Source organism: Mastigoproctus giganteus, chromosome 11 (genome assembly GCF_048544385.1).
Source record: "Mastigoproctus giganteus isolate SK-2022 chromosome 11, ASM4854438v1, whole genome shotgun sequence".
In the NCBI taxonomy this organism is placed as follows: Eukaryota; Metazoa; Arthropoda; class Arachnida; order Uropygi; family Thelyphonidae; genus Mastigoproctus; species Mastigoproctus giganteus.
The window spans coordinates 38,104,964-38,120,520 of NC_143585.1; the positions used below are offsets into that span (position 1 = coordinate 38,104,964).

The following is a 15,557-nucleotide window of genomic DNA, read 5'->3' on the forward strand; positions in this document are numbered from 1 at the left end:
AACACATCCAGGAACGGCAGAACTCCTCCATCTTCAACTTCCGATGTAAATTGTATGAATTGGGAGAAGCCATTTAAGATATTCAACACATGATCTTCACTCCCCTTCCGAACAAATGTAAACGTATCATCCACATACCTTTTCCAGGGGCGCATAGGGAGAACACTAGCATTAAATATTCTGGTCTCGAGCTCCTCCATAGCTGTAAAATCGTTATTTACTTGTATTCCTATTGACCATGGAGTGTGGTGTGCAAATATAGTTTTACAGAGGGATACTACCCTAAATACTAGGACGCAACTTAATCCAGAAGATATTAAGAAGGGTATAGAATTGTGCCTCTCAAGTAACACTATGGTTTTTGATAACATTATATATAAGCAGGTTAATGGTACAGCTATGGGCTCCCCCATTAGCGCAATTATAGCAAATCTAGCTATGGAGGAGCTCGAGACCAGAATATTTAATGCTAGTGTTCTCCCTATGCGCCCCTGGAAAAGGTATGTGGATGATACGTTTACATTTGTTCGGAAGGGGAGTGAAGATCATGTGTTGAATATCTTAAATGGCTTCTCCCAATTCATACAATTTACATCGGAAGTTGAAGATGGAGGAGTTCTGCCGTTCCTGGATGTGTTGGTCTGTAGGGAAGACCAGCAGTTAAAGACAAAAGTCTTTAGAAAAACGATGTGTAAAGGGCAATATACGCATTATAATTCAGCCCTGACCAGCCATCATAGGAACAGTGTGATAAGAACGCTAATTAATAGAGCGAAATCACATTGCAGTAACTCCGATGATAGGAAAGCAGAGTATGAACGTGTCACGGCGGATCTTACTAAATGTGGTTACCCCCAGAGGATTATAGATAAATTTATTAATGAAAATCAGAGGAGAGATGAATCTTTTATACCAGTATCTACTGCATACATTCCCTATTATCCGGGCTTGACGGATTATATAACTAGAGTATTAAGAAAATATCAGACACGCTGTGTGCAGCTTCCGGGACGTAGGCTGCACACAGTTGTGTCTCAAGTTAAGGACCCCATTCAAAAAGAGGATGCTAGTGGGGTCGTATATAATATTAGATGCCCGGATTGTGGGGAATGTTATGTAGGAGAGACAAAACGTTGTCTCAAAGATCGTCTGGGGGAACACAAAAAAGCAATAAGAAATGCGGAATATGACAAGTCCGCCGTGGCCGAACATTTTTGGGAGAAGCAACACCAGATCTCCCCAGACGATGCCACTATTACCGATCGGGCGCATAGGTTCTGGGACCGTAAGTGGCTCGAGAGTTTGCGGATCAGCTCTACAACCAACATTAATAGGGATAGGGGTGTACGGATTCACCCCCCCTTTTAGAGACTATTATCCTAAAAAAGGATGAGCGGTTCCGTACGACTTCCGTTCGAGCCACTTCCGGTTCCACAATGCAAGAGAGCGGAACACGTGAGAATGGAAACATGTGATGCCTACCATTACCCTGCTGATATTTAAAGGTGTACTGAATAATAGAGAGTACTGCTGAAGAAGAAGGCTGGAGCCTTTGAAAGCTACGGGATTTTATCGCTTTTAACTTAGTATATTTTAATGCATTTTAATCTTGTGTTTTAATATATTTTTAATATTGTAATCCGTATATTTGTTTTGTAAATACAGGTTATTGTAAATATAGTTATCAAGATTTGTTTTGTTTTATTTTATTTTATTTTAATTTTAATTTTATTTTACTCCATGAAAGGTTGGTGAAAAAACGCTAAGAACATAATATGCATAGCCAACAGTTCACACAAAATGTGGCTCCTCTGTAGCCAGGTGGGAAGGAGCAGCAGTGCGTAGCACACGCTTCTTGATTAGACCGGGGTTCGAGCCCGTCACCACAAAATACGGAGGATGCGGAAAGGTCAGGGAATGACCACCGCATTTCCCGGAGCAATATGGCCTTAGTTGCTAATGCTCCTAAAAAAAAAAAAAAAAAAAAAAAAAAAATCACACAAAATGCACTTATTTCTTAGTGTCTCATTGCTTTGGTTAATATAGTGTACTTCCTAGAACATTACCATGGAGCATAAACTTTGAATGGAGAACATCCATTTCTTACAAAATCTCCACCAAAATTTCCACTACTTTGGATAATATAGTGTACTTCCTACAACATCCTATCTTCCTATCAAAGGCGGATATTGTTGGGATATCAGAGACGTGGTGTCACACTGATATTAGGAATGCACAATTCGAATTTGGGGAGTACAATGTGTACAAAAAGGATAGACAGGATAGGAAGGGAGGAGGTGTCATACTGTTAATTAAAAAAAAACATAAAATCAAAAGAAGTGCACACTGATATTAGGAATGCAGAATCGGAATTTGAATTGGAAGCTACTAAAAGTTTCATGCCTATTAAAAAATATTGTTCAAGGTTTAGGCCTAAAAGGTTATCAAATGAACTAATGAGACTCGTGACAGAGAAGAAAAATTGCATGGGATGCATATAAATTATCAAGCGACTCAGAAGCCTGTGGCAGATACAAACTAGTCTGTAATCAGGTCACAAAAGAGGTTAGGCAGGCGAAGGCAGATTACAAGAAATCTTTGGCAAAGGATGCTAAGAAAAACAGCAAGGATTTCTTTACTTATATAAACTCTAAAAGGAAGGGAGATAAATCTGATTGGTCCACTTGATATCGATGGTTCGACTGTTGATGATACTGCTCAGATAGCAAACAAACTGAATGAGTATTTTACATCTACATTCACACATGAGGAGTTATTAAGGTTTGAAAATGGCAGAAGGTTATCAAATTGTAGCAGGGTACTTTGATTTTGTAATAACTGAGAGCAAAGTGGAGGAGAAATTGTTGAAGTTAAACATAAGAAAGGCACCTGGGGTGGATGGGATCTATCCAGTTATATTAAAGGAGGCGGCAAAGCAACTAAGCAAACCCTTAGCCATAATTATGAGAGCATCCTTGGACTCAGGGGAGGTCCCCACTAACTGGAAATGTGCAAATGTATCCCCAATACACAAAGGGGGATCGAAGGGTGACACGAGTAATTACAGACCAGTTAGTTTAACTTCTGTTCTGCGTAAAATAATGCGGAACATAAGTTAAACTCTAGACAAGACTACAGCAATAATTCAGACACAGCATGGGTTTGTTAAGGGAAAGTCTTGTCTGACAAATTTGATAGGATATTATGATGTGGTTACAAAGGAACTGGATGCAAAAAATAATTTTGATATCACATATTTGGATTTCAGGAAAGCTTTTGACACTGTTGCACATGGATGACTATTGTACAAATTGCAGCAGAATGGTATTAAGGGTAAGTTGCTACAATGGATAAAAGGATGGTTGAGTGGGAGAAGACAGAGGGTGGTAATCAATGGGTGCTGCTCTACGTGGACTAATGTAATTAGTGGAGTCCCACAGGGTTCGGTGTTGGGTCCACTGTTGTTTTGTATATTTATCAATGATATTGATGAAAGTATTTCTGGCTTAGGGTCAAAGTTTGCAGATGATACAAAGGTTGGCAGGGTTGTTAATGAATGGGTGCATAGCACCCATTCATTAACAACCAATGGTAGTGTGCTACTGCAACAGGATCTAGAAAATTTGGGCAGATGGGCTAAGGAGTGGCAACTGAAGTTTAACCTTGACAAATGCAAAGTACTGCATATGGGTAGAAGTAACCCCAGAGAAACGTACCAACTGTGTGGTACTACACTTAAGGTGGTAGAAAATGAAAAAGACTTGGGAGTAATTGTGCAGTCAGATATGAAGTTTTCTGAGCAATGCAGACAGGCTGCCAGTGCAGGTCATGGGGTTTTGTCAATGATATATAGGAATTTTGCCAGCAGGGAAAAGGAGGTGATTGTCTCTCTGTATAAGGCAATGGTCAGGCCGGTTTATGGAAAAGTGCCCTCGCCCCCGACACATTTTGCCCCCAGTAGATAATGAGTAGGTTACAGAAATGTAAATACTGTACAGTCAACTCTCGATAACTCGAATTTTTATTGAAGTCCCAGCCCCTTTAGTGGAGATTCCATGTTAAACTCTCTCGATTACTCGAACTGAACTTCCGATAACTCTAACTTTTCCGAACAAACTCTCTATAGTAGGAGTCTTTTCAGTAACAAGTGAATCTTGTTCTGATTTGTCTAAATTCAAACAATAAAAGTTCCTAGTCACGTGGTTAGTGATGGACATGGGGGAGGGAACAGTGACTAATCTTATGTCTTTTCAGTACCAAGTGAATTTTGTTCTGATTTGTCTAAATTCAAACAATAAAAGTTCCTGCATCTGGCTGTTGTCACATTTCGTGGCTCAGTCGACAGCGTGCGTTTGCTGTTTTCGCTGCCTCCACAGAGAAGTAAGATACAGAGTGGACTCTTGCTCAATTCAAAAACGTTCCACCTGCAAAGGTCGTGTTTGGACAGAGGGTTTGGAAGGCCCAGTTGTGAAAGTCGTAACTAAAAAGCTCAAGCTGCAAGGTCGGAAGCATTGCAATTGATTGGTCAAATACGGCAACATGCAACAACCACGAACGAACGACCACAGCAAATTGTTGCATCAGTTATTGCAGAGGCTCATACCAATGTCACGGCATTACTTCCTAAAAAGGATTCACTTAAACGAACCATTCGTCATGTTCGATGCAACAATGGTACTCCTGCTTTACCGAGCAATCTCCAGGACCTATTAATTCCACAAAATTATCAAGAAATTATTATTGATGGCAATGTACAACAGTTTTTAATTATATTATAAATCAACAGGGATTACCTTTATTTTAGATATAGGAAGGTTCTTTTATAAACTCTCCTAGTCCAACTCGCTAATAATTCTTGAGGATGGCGATATCAATGATTAATTGTGAGTTGCTCTATTCCTGTGAACATGACGCCCAAAAAGTTCTAGTCCGACTTAAGGAATGTAGAGAATAATCCCCTCCCCCATATCCAATTTTATTAGACCCCTAAATTTAACTCTAAAGTCCAGCTACAGGACCAAAAGAAATAATCGGTCCATATTTATTAAACAGTTTAGACCTTCAAAAATCTAATTTTATGCCAATCCACGTAATGGTTTCTTTGCTGCCAGAGGTATAGTGTTTGAAGACAGAAGTCTTGAGTGCTCATTGTTGAGACCACACAGTCTGAACACTACGGTTCTGACAGTGGGGAAGATGTCCGACCTGTTTTGCAAAATTGATATCGCCATCCTCAAGAATTATTAGCGAGTTGGAATAGGAGAGTTGGAAAAGAAGCTTCCTATATCTAAAATAAAGGTAATCCCTGTTGATTTATAATATAATAGAATATAGGAATTATCGAGCACTTTAGTAGCTCTCAATTATCAAATCTATTAAACAGTTTTTAATGTATGATTCTCAGGACGAACTGCTCCCGGGTCGCATGCTTATTTTTTCCACTAGTAACAATCTTCAGTCATTGGCGTGTAGCCAGGAGTGGTTTTCTGATGGAACAAGAAGTATGCTGCAATTTCTGCTAGAATCAAAAAAATAGTCCAAGATTTTCAAAATCGTAACGTGATTGATTACCTTAGAGGCATTGCATACAACTTTGAGTTTTAAACAATAATAATGTGCATTTATTCTATGATTGATTACCTTTGATTTGATTACCTTTACCTTTGATTGATTCATTCATTCTATTAAAAAAAAATAAATTAGAATTAATAAAAAATTAGGTGTATTATTTACCCAGTAGTATTTATCCATTATTATCTACCCAGTAGATAATGAATATGCTATATTCTATAGCCTATTCATTATCTACTGGGGGCGAAATGTGGGGGGCAACTTTTTCAGATCCCAGTCAGGCCACGCCTTGAGTACTGCATACAGGTCTGGAGGCCTCATTTTAGGAAGGATGTAGATTTTCTTGAGCGTGTAGTTCTGCAAATTGCAGTGGCTGGAGACTAGGCATCTGCGCAGTGATCTGATTGAGGTGTATAAGGCCTTGAATGGGTTGAGCACGCTGAATTCTGATGGGATCCTTCCACTTATTCAGATTACGAACCTAAGGGGGCATAAATTCAAATTAAGAAAAGACAGATGTAGAATAGATGTGCGGAAATTTGCCTTTAGCCAGCAGGTGGTTAATTGCTGGAACAAACTTCCATCTGTTGTTGTGGAAGTTGATAGGTTAAATAAATTTAAGGAGGAACTGGACTGGCATTTGGCAGGAATGGTGTGTTTTTTTTTTTTTTTTTTTTTTTGGCTGATGCTGCATAAGCTCATACACCTGCTTTCTTGCATCACATGCCACTACTACTACATTATTTTTGAGTATAACAAACTTTGAATGAAGAACATCCATTCCTTAAAAAAATCTCCAGACCATCCTAATTTCTCAGACCATTTGAACTAGCAACATAGAACAAGGAACTCTCGCATATGTCCAGGTCAACACTAGTCACCACCATATTCATGAACCTTAAAGACCAACAGACATGTGTATATGAACCCAAAGCTGGCATATTAACCAGATGCAACAGGCACATTTATATGAACCCAAAGCTGGCATACTGACCAGATGCATACCAAAGAAGGAAAAGCATGGTTTTCTGAATCTCCACATAAGTTTTCAAATTTAATTTTGGTTAGAGGCACATCCAGGTTATCCTTAAGTTGCCTCTTTCAATTTCCACAAATTGTATAATATAAGGTAGTAAAACTTTTGTTGTTATTATTACAAAATATAGGATCCCTGATTTAAAATTAAATTTCTGTAATTAAAATTAAAATGTTATTTTTTTTTAAAATATTATATATATATAATAAATTTACCAATGAAAAGGTTGGATCTCCAGACAGCAATTCGAAGAAACCTGGATGGCATTGTTGGGAGTCCTTAGTGCTACACCTGTTGGTGATATTGAAGGAAAAGAGGTAATAGTTTATATTGAATTTATTATTATTTGTTTCATGCTATGTCAGGCATAATGCTTTTGTTGAATAAATAATACCAAAAGATGAAAGAGTTTAATTATGCATGGCTAATGCACACACATCATTTCTACTACCAAGGCAGTTTTAATGCATCATTTTAATTATATCTCATATTGTGATTACCTTCACAAGTGAGGCATAATTTAAGTTTTTCATACTCTTGGGCATTTAGCCAGGAAATTTATTTTAGATTAAACCACACACACTATCAGGCATTCTCATATTGTGGAGTTATACTTACTAACTGGGTTGTCACTATTCGAAGAACAGGGCACCTGACCACTCACCGATGAGAAGCCAATAAGCTTTAAAATGATGTTCTGTCCTTCCATGGGTGCCCAACTTACTTTGGTGAGTTGGGCACCCATGGGAGGACAGAATTCATTGTCACATTCCTGAAACCAGTTAGCAACCTGCTGGGCATTGTGGCATGGTGCACTGTCTTGATGATAGATGCCAGGGTTGTCTGGATACACAGTCATTATGAATGGGCATATTTGGTCAGTGACAATAGAAAGGTAGACTTTTCTATTAAACTGTTGATTAGTGGTGATTTAGGGACTGCCACAAAAACAGTCCCTAAACCCTAACACCACCATATCCAGTCCACTGAACACCAACAGTGCATCCAGGCACCATGGCCTCATTGCTTTCTCCAAATGCAGATACACCCATCAACATGATAGCATTGGGAATGAAATTCATCAGAAATTCATGTTGGTGGTCCAGTGTTGATGGTGATGTTTCATAATTTCTTGTATCTCACAGTGAGCGTGGGTGCCAGTGATAGCCATCGATTGCCATAGCCTGTATAGTCTGGAGGCCTCATTTCAAGAAGGATGTAGAGCTGCTGGAACGAGTACAGAGAAGGGCAACAAGATTAGTGAATGGAACAAAGGGGTGCTCTTACGAAGAAAGGCTTAAGTTTTGCAAATTACAGTGTCTGGAGACTAGGCACCAGCGAGGTGATCTGATAGAGGTGTATAAAGCCTTGAATGGTTTAAGCATGCTCAATGCTGATGGGATTCTTCCTCTAGCTCAGAAAAATCACCTGAGAGGGCATAAATTCAAATTGAGAAAAGACAGATGTAGGATAGACGTGCGGAAATTTGCCTTTAGCCAGCGGGTGGTTGGTTGGTGGAACAGACTTCCATCCCTTGTGGTGGAGGTTGATAGCCTAAATAAGTTTAAGGCTCAGCTGGACAGGTATTTTGAACGAACAGAGGGGTGAAGTGGAAGTGGGTTTTTTTTTTTTTTTTTTGGCTGATGCTGCATAAGCTTGCTTTCTTGCATCAAATGCCTCTGCTAATACTAAGTATACATCTGCCACATAGTCCATGTGGATATTGTTCTTGCTGTTCCTACATTGTTCTGGGTGGTTAGCTGGGCCACTGTGCTGCATTGTTGCTGTTTTACTATGGGCATCAACCACACATGGCTCTCCCATGTGCGACCTTTGGTCCATTGTTTGACCACTGTTGAGCCAGTCACAATAGACTCATGACACCACAAAATGGAAGCACTTAACCATGTTAGTTGTCAAGATACTGGCACCTGCACATCTGACCCTCACAGTCATTTCACATTTGAAGTCAGAATGATCCTGATGTCAGCTCATTATTCCTCACAGAAACTCAAAAACTGATTGATACATGTGTGAAGTACAATTTTTTATCAGCTATTCCTGACTTTGAGCCTTCGCCAATGTTGCAGATCAGTCCTGCATAAGAAGCTGTTGCTAATACAAAGCCAACTCAATATAATTGGAAACTAGCATAAATGTATGAAGTCTAACAATAAAAGTAGCGAGACTAATTTTTGACAGTTAGCAACATGTGAGATGATGCTTGTTTAAATTATATGATTGCTTGAGTCACAAGTATTATGTAACGTAAGTTGTTTGCATTCAGTTTGTTTTGTAGTAGCAGCAGATGGGGTACTGAATTGGTGTTTTGTATCTTTGACTTCTTGTTTAAAAAAAAAAAAAAAGTGATAAATTGTTAGTGCAGAGAATCAACGTCAAATTTTAATAAGATTTGAAAAAAACTGTTGTGAACATTTGCAAGGTAGTACAGCAAGTTGATGGAAATGGAAAATATGTAGAGCACAAGTTGTATGGTTTAAGATATTTCCAGAAGGAAGGAAAATATGTCATAGATGACATACAGTATGGTCTGTGGTGAGAAATTAACATTGATTAACTGATTAATAACATTGAGAAACTGTTAACATTGAGAAAACTGCTTTTAATCAAAATATGAATGTCAGGAAAATTTGTACCAAGATGGGCCAAAAAAGTCTTGGCAACAAGCATAACCCTAGAAAAGAAGTTTTGTAGAATTATTTGTTGGAAGCAGCAAACATTAAAAACTGTTGTTTCTTAATTTCAACTACTGTATAAAATATCTTGGGGTTTTTTTTATAATTTTTTTTTTTAAATTGTTTCATTCAGATCACCTTATATAAAATGTATTGGTTTTTTCTCTTTATATTTATTGGGATTATTTTTTTATTTTATTATTTTTTTTTTTTTTTTTGCTCATGCTGTATAAGCTTGCTTTCTTGTGTCATATGCCTCTGCTAATGCTAATTTGGACCTGTTTTGCACATAAAATTTTTAATTTGCAAGATAGTTTTTGCATGTATTGTCAAACTAAAATTACTTTTCTGTAAATTTGCAAAATATTCAACTTTAATATATATTGGTAATAAATTATTGTGAAATTTCTCTAGGAGGATCAAGAACGCATTAGAACCAGCTGTCTGGCTGTAAAGAGTATTACAGCCCTTTTATTACAAACATTACTACTTCCTCAGCCTGGTAACCCTCAAAACAGTACTTTTCTACAGCAGCCCAGAGATAAACCTTTAGCTTTCTTACATACAAGGTAAAATAATTACTAATGAGATTTATAATTGTTATTTTAATTATATTCTTCATGAAATTATATCTGACTATAATTAAAAATAGCAAGAGCTACTTAATTATGCCAATTTATAACTACTTATGTTGTTGGCTATGTACAGAAATGATGCAAATGCACTAACTTGTACAATAGCAAGAGCTTAAAATGCCAAAAGTTAAGATGGAAAATATGCACTTTAGTCAAAGCTTAAATAAAACTGGCACTCACCTCATGATCTATTTAGTTGCATGAATTATATAAAAAAGGGGTTATGAGAAGGTCTCAGATTGAAAATTAAAATTAAGCTCAGAGGAGGAAGAGGTGCACCGCATCATCCTCTGTTTGTCAGTTTAAAACTGTAAAGTTATGTTTAAATGAGAATAAAGCCAATAGTCATGAATGATGGACTTTCGTTAAAAACATCTTCAGTTGGCACTAAGGAAATGAAGGATAGAGAATCGGCATGACCTTTAAGTACCCAAAATGTTTTGCTGAACACATGGTATTTTAATGCTCGCAAGATTCCAAATTGGGGAAAGGGAAGCCGGAAGTTTGGTGTTGAGGATGTCAACGTTGGGTGTTAAGCCAGCACCATTCTATTATGAGAGTTTCATATTGAAGGAGCTTGTAGCTTTAATTTAATTTAATAATGGTAATTGCAGCATCAATTGAGTTGTTATGGTTGCGAGTATGCACGTGTTGAGAGAGCTTGATGTGTTCGGAAACTATTAATGTAGTAGTATGTGTGTGTATTTGAGGTAGTGGATGATCCAAATTTGTTGATAGTGCTCCCGATGTAACATGAATTGCAATCTGACTGGCAATTGACTAGATAAACTATATTATTATGTATACATGGGTTTCTTTGTATTTGTTAAAGGGAGTTCCTAATTTGTTATAAGTAGAGAAAATTAAGGAAATATCTTTGAATTAGTGCATAAAATAATAATAGGCATTTAATGTACAAATAAAGTATACAGATGAATAATAGAGATAGCAATTTAACCATATTGAAGGAGCTTTAATGAATCCTCATTAAATTTAATTAAGTATTTAAAATCTTTTTTGTGGAATTAATTCATATATTTCCATTTTAGCTGAATATTTTTAGATCATAAAAGGATAGTAGCAGTATAGTGGATTCACCATGTCCCACTCATTTGGATTCATATTCCCATTGGAGACTAGAAGAATTTTCATTTTCAAGACTGTAGTTAGCTGATCTCAGGTGGAGAGAGAGAGAGAGAGAGAGAGAGAGAGAGAGAGAGAGAGAGAGAGAGAGAGAGAGAGAGAGAGAGAGAGAGAGAGCGCGAGCGAGCGAGCGAGAGCCCCCCACACCACGAATTTTTCTGAGTTGATTATATGATTTATCTCTTATGCTCATTAGATGATATAGGAGCCATGTGATAGCAGTGGCATTTGATGAACAGTACAGCATTTAACAGATTTTACACAAGAACCAGCACAACGTGATCAAAATAGTTAATGTTCCAAGAAAATCCCCTAAAACAATAACAGAAATATCAGTTAATTTTACTTAATCACAGGGAAGATGTAGAACATTACTAATTTATAATCATGCTTTCTTTTAATTTGCATGGAATAGATTTGTTTTTTAAATTCTTTAAAAAGAACATATAAAACATACTTTACCATGAGCTTTTTTTTATTGATAATCCCAATATAACCAATAACACTCTTAGATATGAGTAACAAAGTCAGTGTTCTATGCAGGCTTATTAATGCCATTACTAATACTAATATACACCACCACTGCTCAATGGATAATATGGGTTATCCATTGTCCAGTAGTTGTGGGAAATGATGCAAGGAAACAAGTTTATACAGTGTAATGGTGTGTAGTGTTTTACAAGACACTACACATCATTACCAAGAGACCCATTGGTTTATTCCCTGTTAAGAGATGCAGTAAAGAAAGAAACAAACAAACAAACAAACAAACAAACAAAATTGATCAAGTTCTGTAAGCCTGTCTCATTAATAAAACAATTTATTTTTGCTAAAAAAATATAAATACAAAGATTTTGTTTAATTTTTCCTTGGATATTGTATATTAACACAAGAACCAACAGGATTTTATGCCAATGGCAAGTATTTTTATTTTGAGACATCCTGTACAACAAGTTATCATTACAATACCAATTTTTCAGATTTAGAAGAAGACAAGCTGTTGTAAGGCAGTATCTCCAGTGGCGAGCAAGTTGCTGAAAGTAGAATTTTCATCCATCTATTGTCAGAACTATGGCCTTTAAAAAAAAAAAAAAAAAAAAAACCTGCAGACCTTTTCTAGGCATTAGATCTTGTTTTCCTTACAAGAGAAGTCTTTCTGTAAATCACTAATTTATGAAATAAATAAAGTTATATAACTTTATCTTCATATTTCAGTTTCTTATATATTCAAAGATCATGTACAATGATGTGTATGGATTACTTTATTTATAAATTATTTTGAACCTTTACTATACTGTATAGTAATTATTTAATTTACTTTACATTTTAAGGATATCAAAGACATGGTGTCACATAGACTTAAGGGATGCAGAAATTCAGTATGAGAAATGAAATGTGTACAGAAAGAACAGACAGGAATGTGGGGGGGGGGGAGAAGGGATTAAGGATATAAAATCTAAGGAAGTGCATCTGATATAGTGGCCAGTGCAATGCTTAGTCAGTTTGATGTGTTATAGGCCTAGTGACTGCGATAGGTATAATGAACAACTGTATAGACAGGTGGAGTGGGCCAATAAATCAGAATGTCTTATCGGGGATTTTAACTTTCCAGATATTGACTGGAACTTGTGGATTGGTCACTCACACATTAGCAGGACTTTCCTGAATTTATTGGATGACTGTTTTCTAGTCTTCTGATAAATTCATGTCAGAGAGAGAGAGAGAGAGAGAGAGAGAGAGAGAGGAAGCAATACACTTTATCTGGTTATCAGCAGCTACGTAGAGATAACAGTTTCTACGTAAAAGACCCATTGGGGGCCAATGGGTCTTTTACAGTGAATGTTTTAAACACTGCCACCTACAGTGTGCTGATTTGGGATTTACTTAAAGACATAACTACTATCAAGGGTAAAGGGAAGGGCTTTTGCTTTCATAAGGTAACTACAGCGATCTTAGTTTATAAATTTTGTGCAGTGGGACCAACTGATAACATTACCAACAGCAAATTCTAAATGGGAGGCATTGAGGGAAGTAACTGTAGATGCTACTAGACTTTTTATACCAGCTAAGAAATACTGATCATGGCTTACACCTAAATGGACATCAAATGAACTAATAAGACTTGTGGCAGAAGAGAAAAATGTATGCGATGCGTATAAATCATCAGGTAATACAGAAGCCTACAGTAGATATAAAGCAGTCACAAAGGAGGTTAGGCAAGCTTAGGCAAATTATGAGAAGTCAGTGGCAAAAGGACACAGAAAAACAGCAAAAACTTTTTTTATTTATGTAAACACTAGAAGGAAGGGGATGAATCACATGGCCCCACTTGATATCAGTGGTTTCACTATTGATGATACAAAGAAAAACAAAGGTTTCTTTACATATGTAAACACTAGAATGAAGAGGATGAATCATATTGGTTTGGTGCCTCCGTAGCCAGGTGGGCAGGAGTGGCAGTGCATAGCACACGCTTCTTGATTAGACCGGGGTTCGAGCCCTTGACCACCAAATACGGAGGATGCAGAAAGGTCAGGGAATGACCACTGCATATCCCCAGAGCAATATGGCCTTAGTTGCTAATGCTCATAAAAACCAAACAACAACATATTGGATCATGTGGTGTTGATGGTTTAACTGGATGATCCTGCTCAGATTGCTGACAGGCTGAATAGGTATTTTGCATCTACATTCACACAGGAAGAATTCTTTAGTGAGGCAGATGCCACAAGTTTATCAAGCTCTAATAGGGAGCAGAATGATTTTGTGATAACTGAGAGGTAAATGGAAGAGAAATTGTTGAAGTTAAACATAAAAAAGACACCTGGGGTGGATGAGCTCTTTCTGTCTATATTAAGGGAGACACCAGAGGAGGTAAGCAAATCCATAGCTTTAATTATGAGAGCATATATGAATTCAAGGAAGTCTCTGTGGACTGGAGATGTGCAAATGTATCGCCAATTCACAAAGGGGGATTAAATGTCAACATGAGTACTTACATACCTGTTTGCTTAAAATTCTGTTCCAGATAAAATAATGGAGTCACTGGTTAAAGATATAATGCAGTTATACTTCAGTCACAGCATGGATTTGTTAAGGGGAGATCTTGTCTGACCAATTTGATTGGATACTATGATGCAGTGACAAAGGAACTGGATACAAAAAATAATTTTGATATCATATACATGGACTACAGAAAAGCTTTTGATACTGTTGCATACAAAAGACTGCTGTACAAATTGGAGCAGTGTAGCATTAAAGGAAAGTTACTTCTATGGATAAAAGGATGGTTGAGTGGGAGAAGACAGAATGGGTATCAATGGGCACTGCTCTTTGTGGACTAATGTTATTAGTGGAGTCCCCTGCAGGGTTCGGTTCTTGGTCCATTGTTGTTTTATGTATTTATTAATCCTATTGATGAAGGTATATCAGGCTTAATGTCCAAGTTTGCAGATAATAAAAAAGTTGGCTTGGTGTTAGACAGTAATGAAGGTATGCTGCATCAGCACAATCTAGAAAATTTTACAGATGGACCGAGAAATGGCAACTGAAGTTTAATAATGACAAATGCAACGTACTACATGTGGGTAGCTGTAATCCGAGAGTAATATATAAACTGTGTGGTACTACACTCAAGTAGTGGAAAAGGACCTGGGGATAATTGTGCAGTCAAATATTAATTTTCTCTGAGCAGTGCAGACTGGCTGCCAGAACAACTCATGGTGTTTTGTTAATGATATACAGGAATTTTGCTACCTGGGATAAGGAGGGGATTGTCCCATTGTATAAGACAATGGTTAGTCACATCATGAGTACTGCATACGGGCCTGGAGGTAGAGGTCTCATTTTAGGAAGGATGTAAAGGTGGTGGAACGGGTACAAAGAAAGGAATGTGCTTTCATTTCTGCAAATTGCAACATCTGGAGACTAGGCACCTGCAAGGTTATTTGGTTTTTTTTTTGGGAGCATTAGCAACTAAGGCCATATTGCTCCAGGATATGCAGTGGTCATTCCCTGACCTTTCCGCATCATCCGTATTTGGTGGTGACGGGCTTAAACCCCGGTCTAATCAAGAAGCGCATGCTACGCACTGCTGCTCCATCCCACCTGGCTACGGAGGCGCCGCCTGCAAGGTGATCTGATTGAGGTGTTTAAAGCATTGAATGGCTTAAGCAAACTCAATGCTGATGGGATTCTCCCTCCTGCTCAGACTATCTATGTGAGGGGGACAGAAATTCAAATTGAGGAAGGATGATTGCAGAACAGATGTGCAGAAGTTTCCCTTCGGCCAACGGGTGATTGATTGCTGGAACAACCTTCCATCCATTGTTGTGGAAATGGATAGCTTGAATAAATTCACAGAAGAACTAGACAAACTGTTAGAGGGAATGGATAAGTGAAATGGAAATTTTTTTGGCTGATGCTGTATAAACTTGCTTTCTTGCATTATTTGTCCCTATTAATATAGGTAATTTC

The 15,557-nt window shown here is 37.5% G+C and overlaps 1 protein-coding gene across 1 annotated transcript in view; it reads left to right on the top strand.

Moving 5' to 3' along the window:
• The window catches only part of htt (huntingtin), a 688,215-nt gene that overhangs the window by 528,939 nt on the left and 143,719 nt on the right, over positions 1-15,557 (top strand). Inside the window, exons 44-45 of the mRNA XM_090385445.1 lie at positions 6,833-6,924; positions 9,718-9,872. Of these exons, the coding sequence (XP_090241571.1) occupies positions 6,833-6,924; positions 9,718-9,872 (247 nt within the window). The remainder of the gene's footprint in view (positions 1-6,832; positions 6,925-9,717; positions 9,873-15,557) is intronic.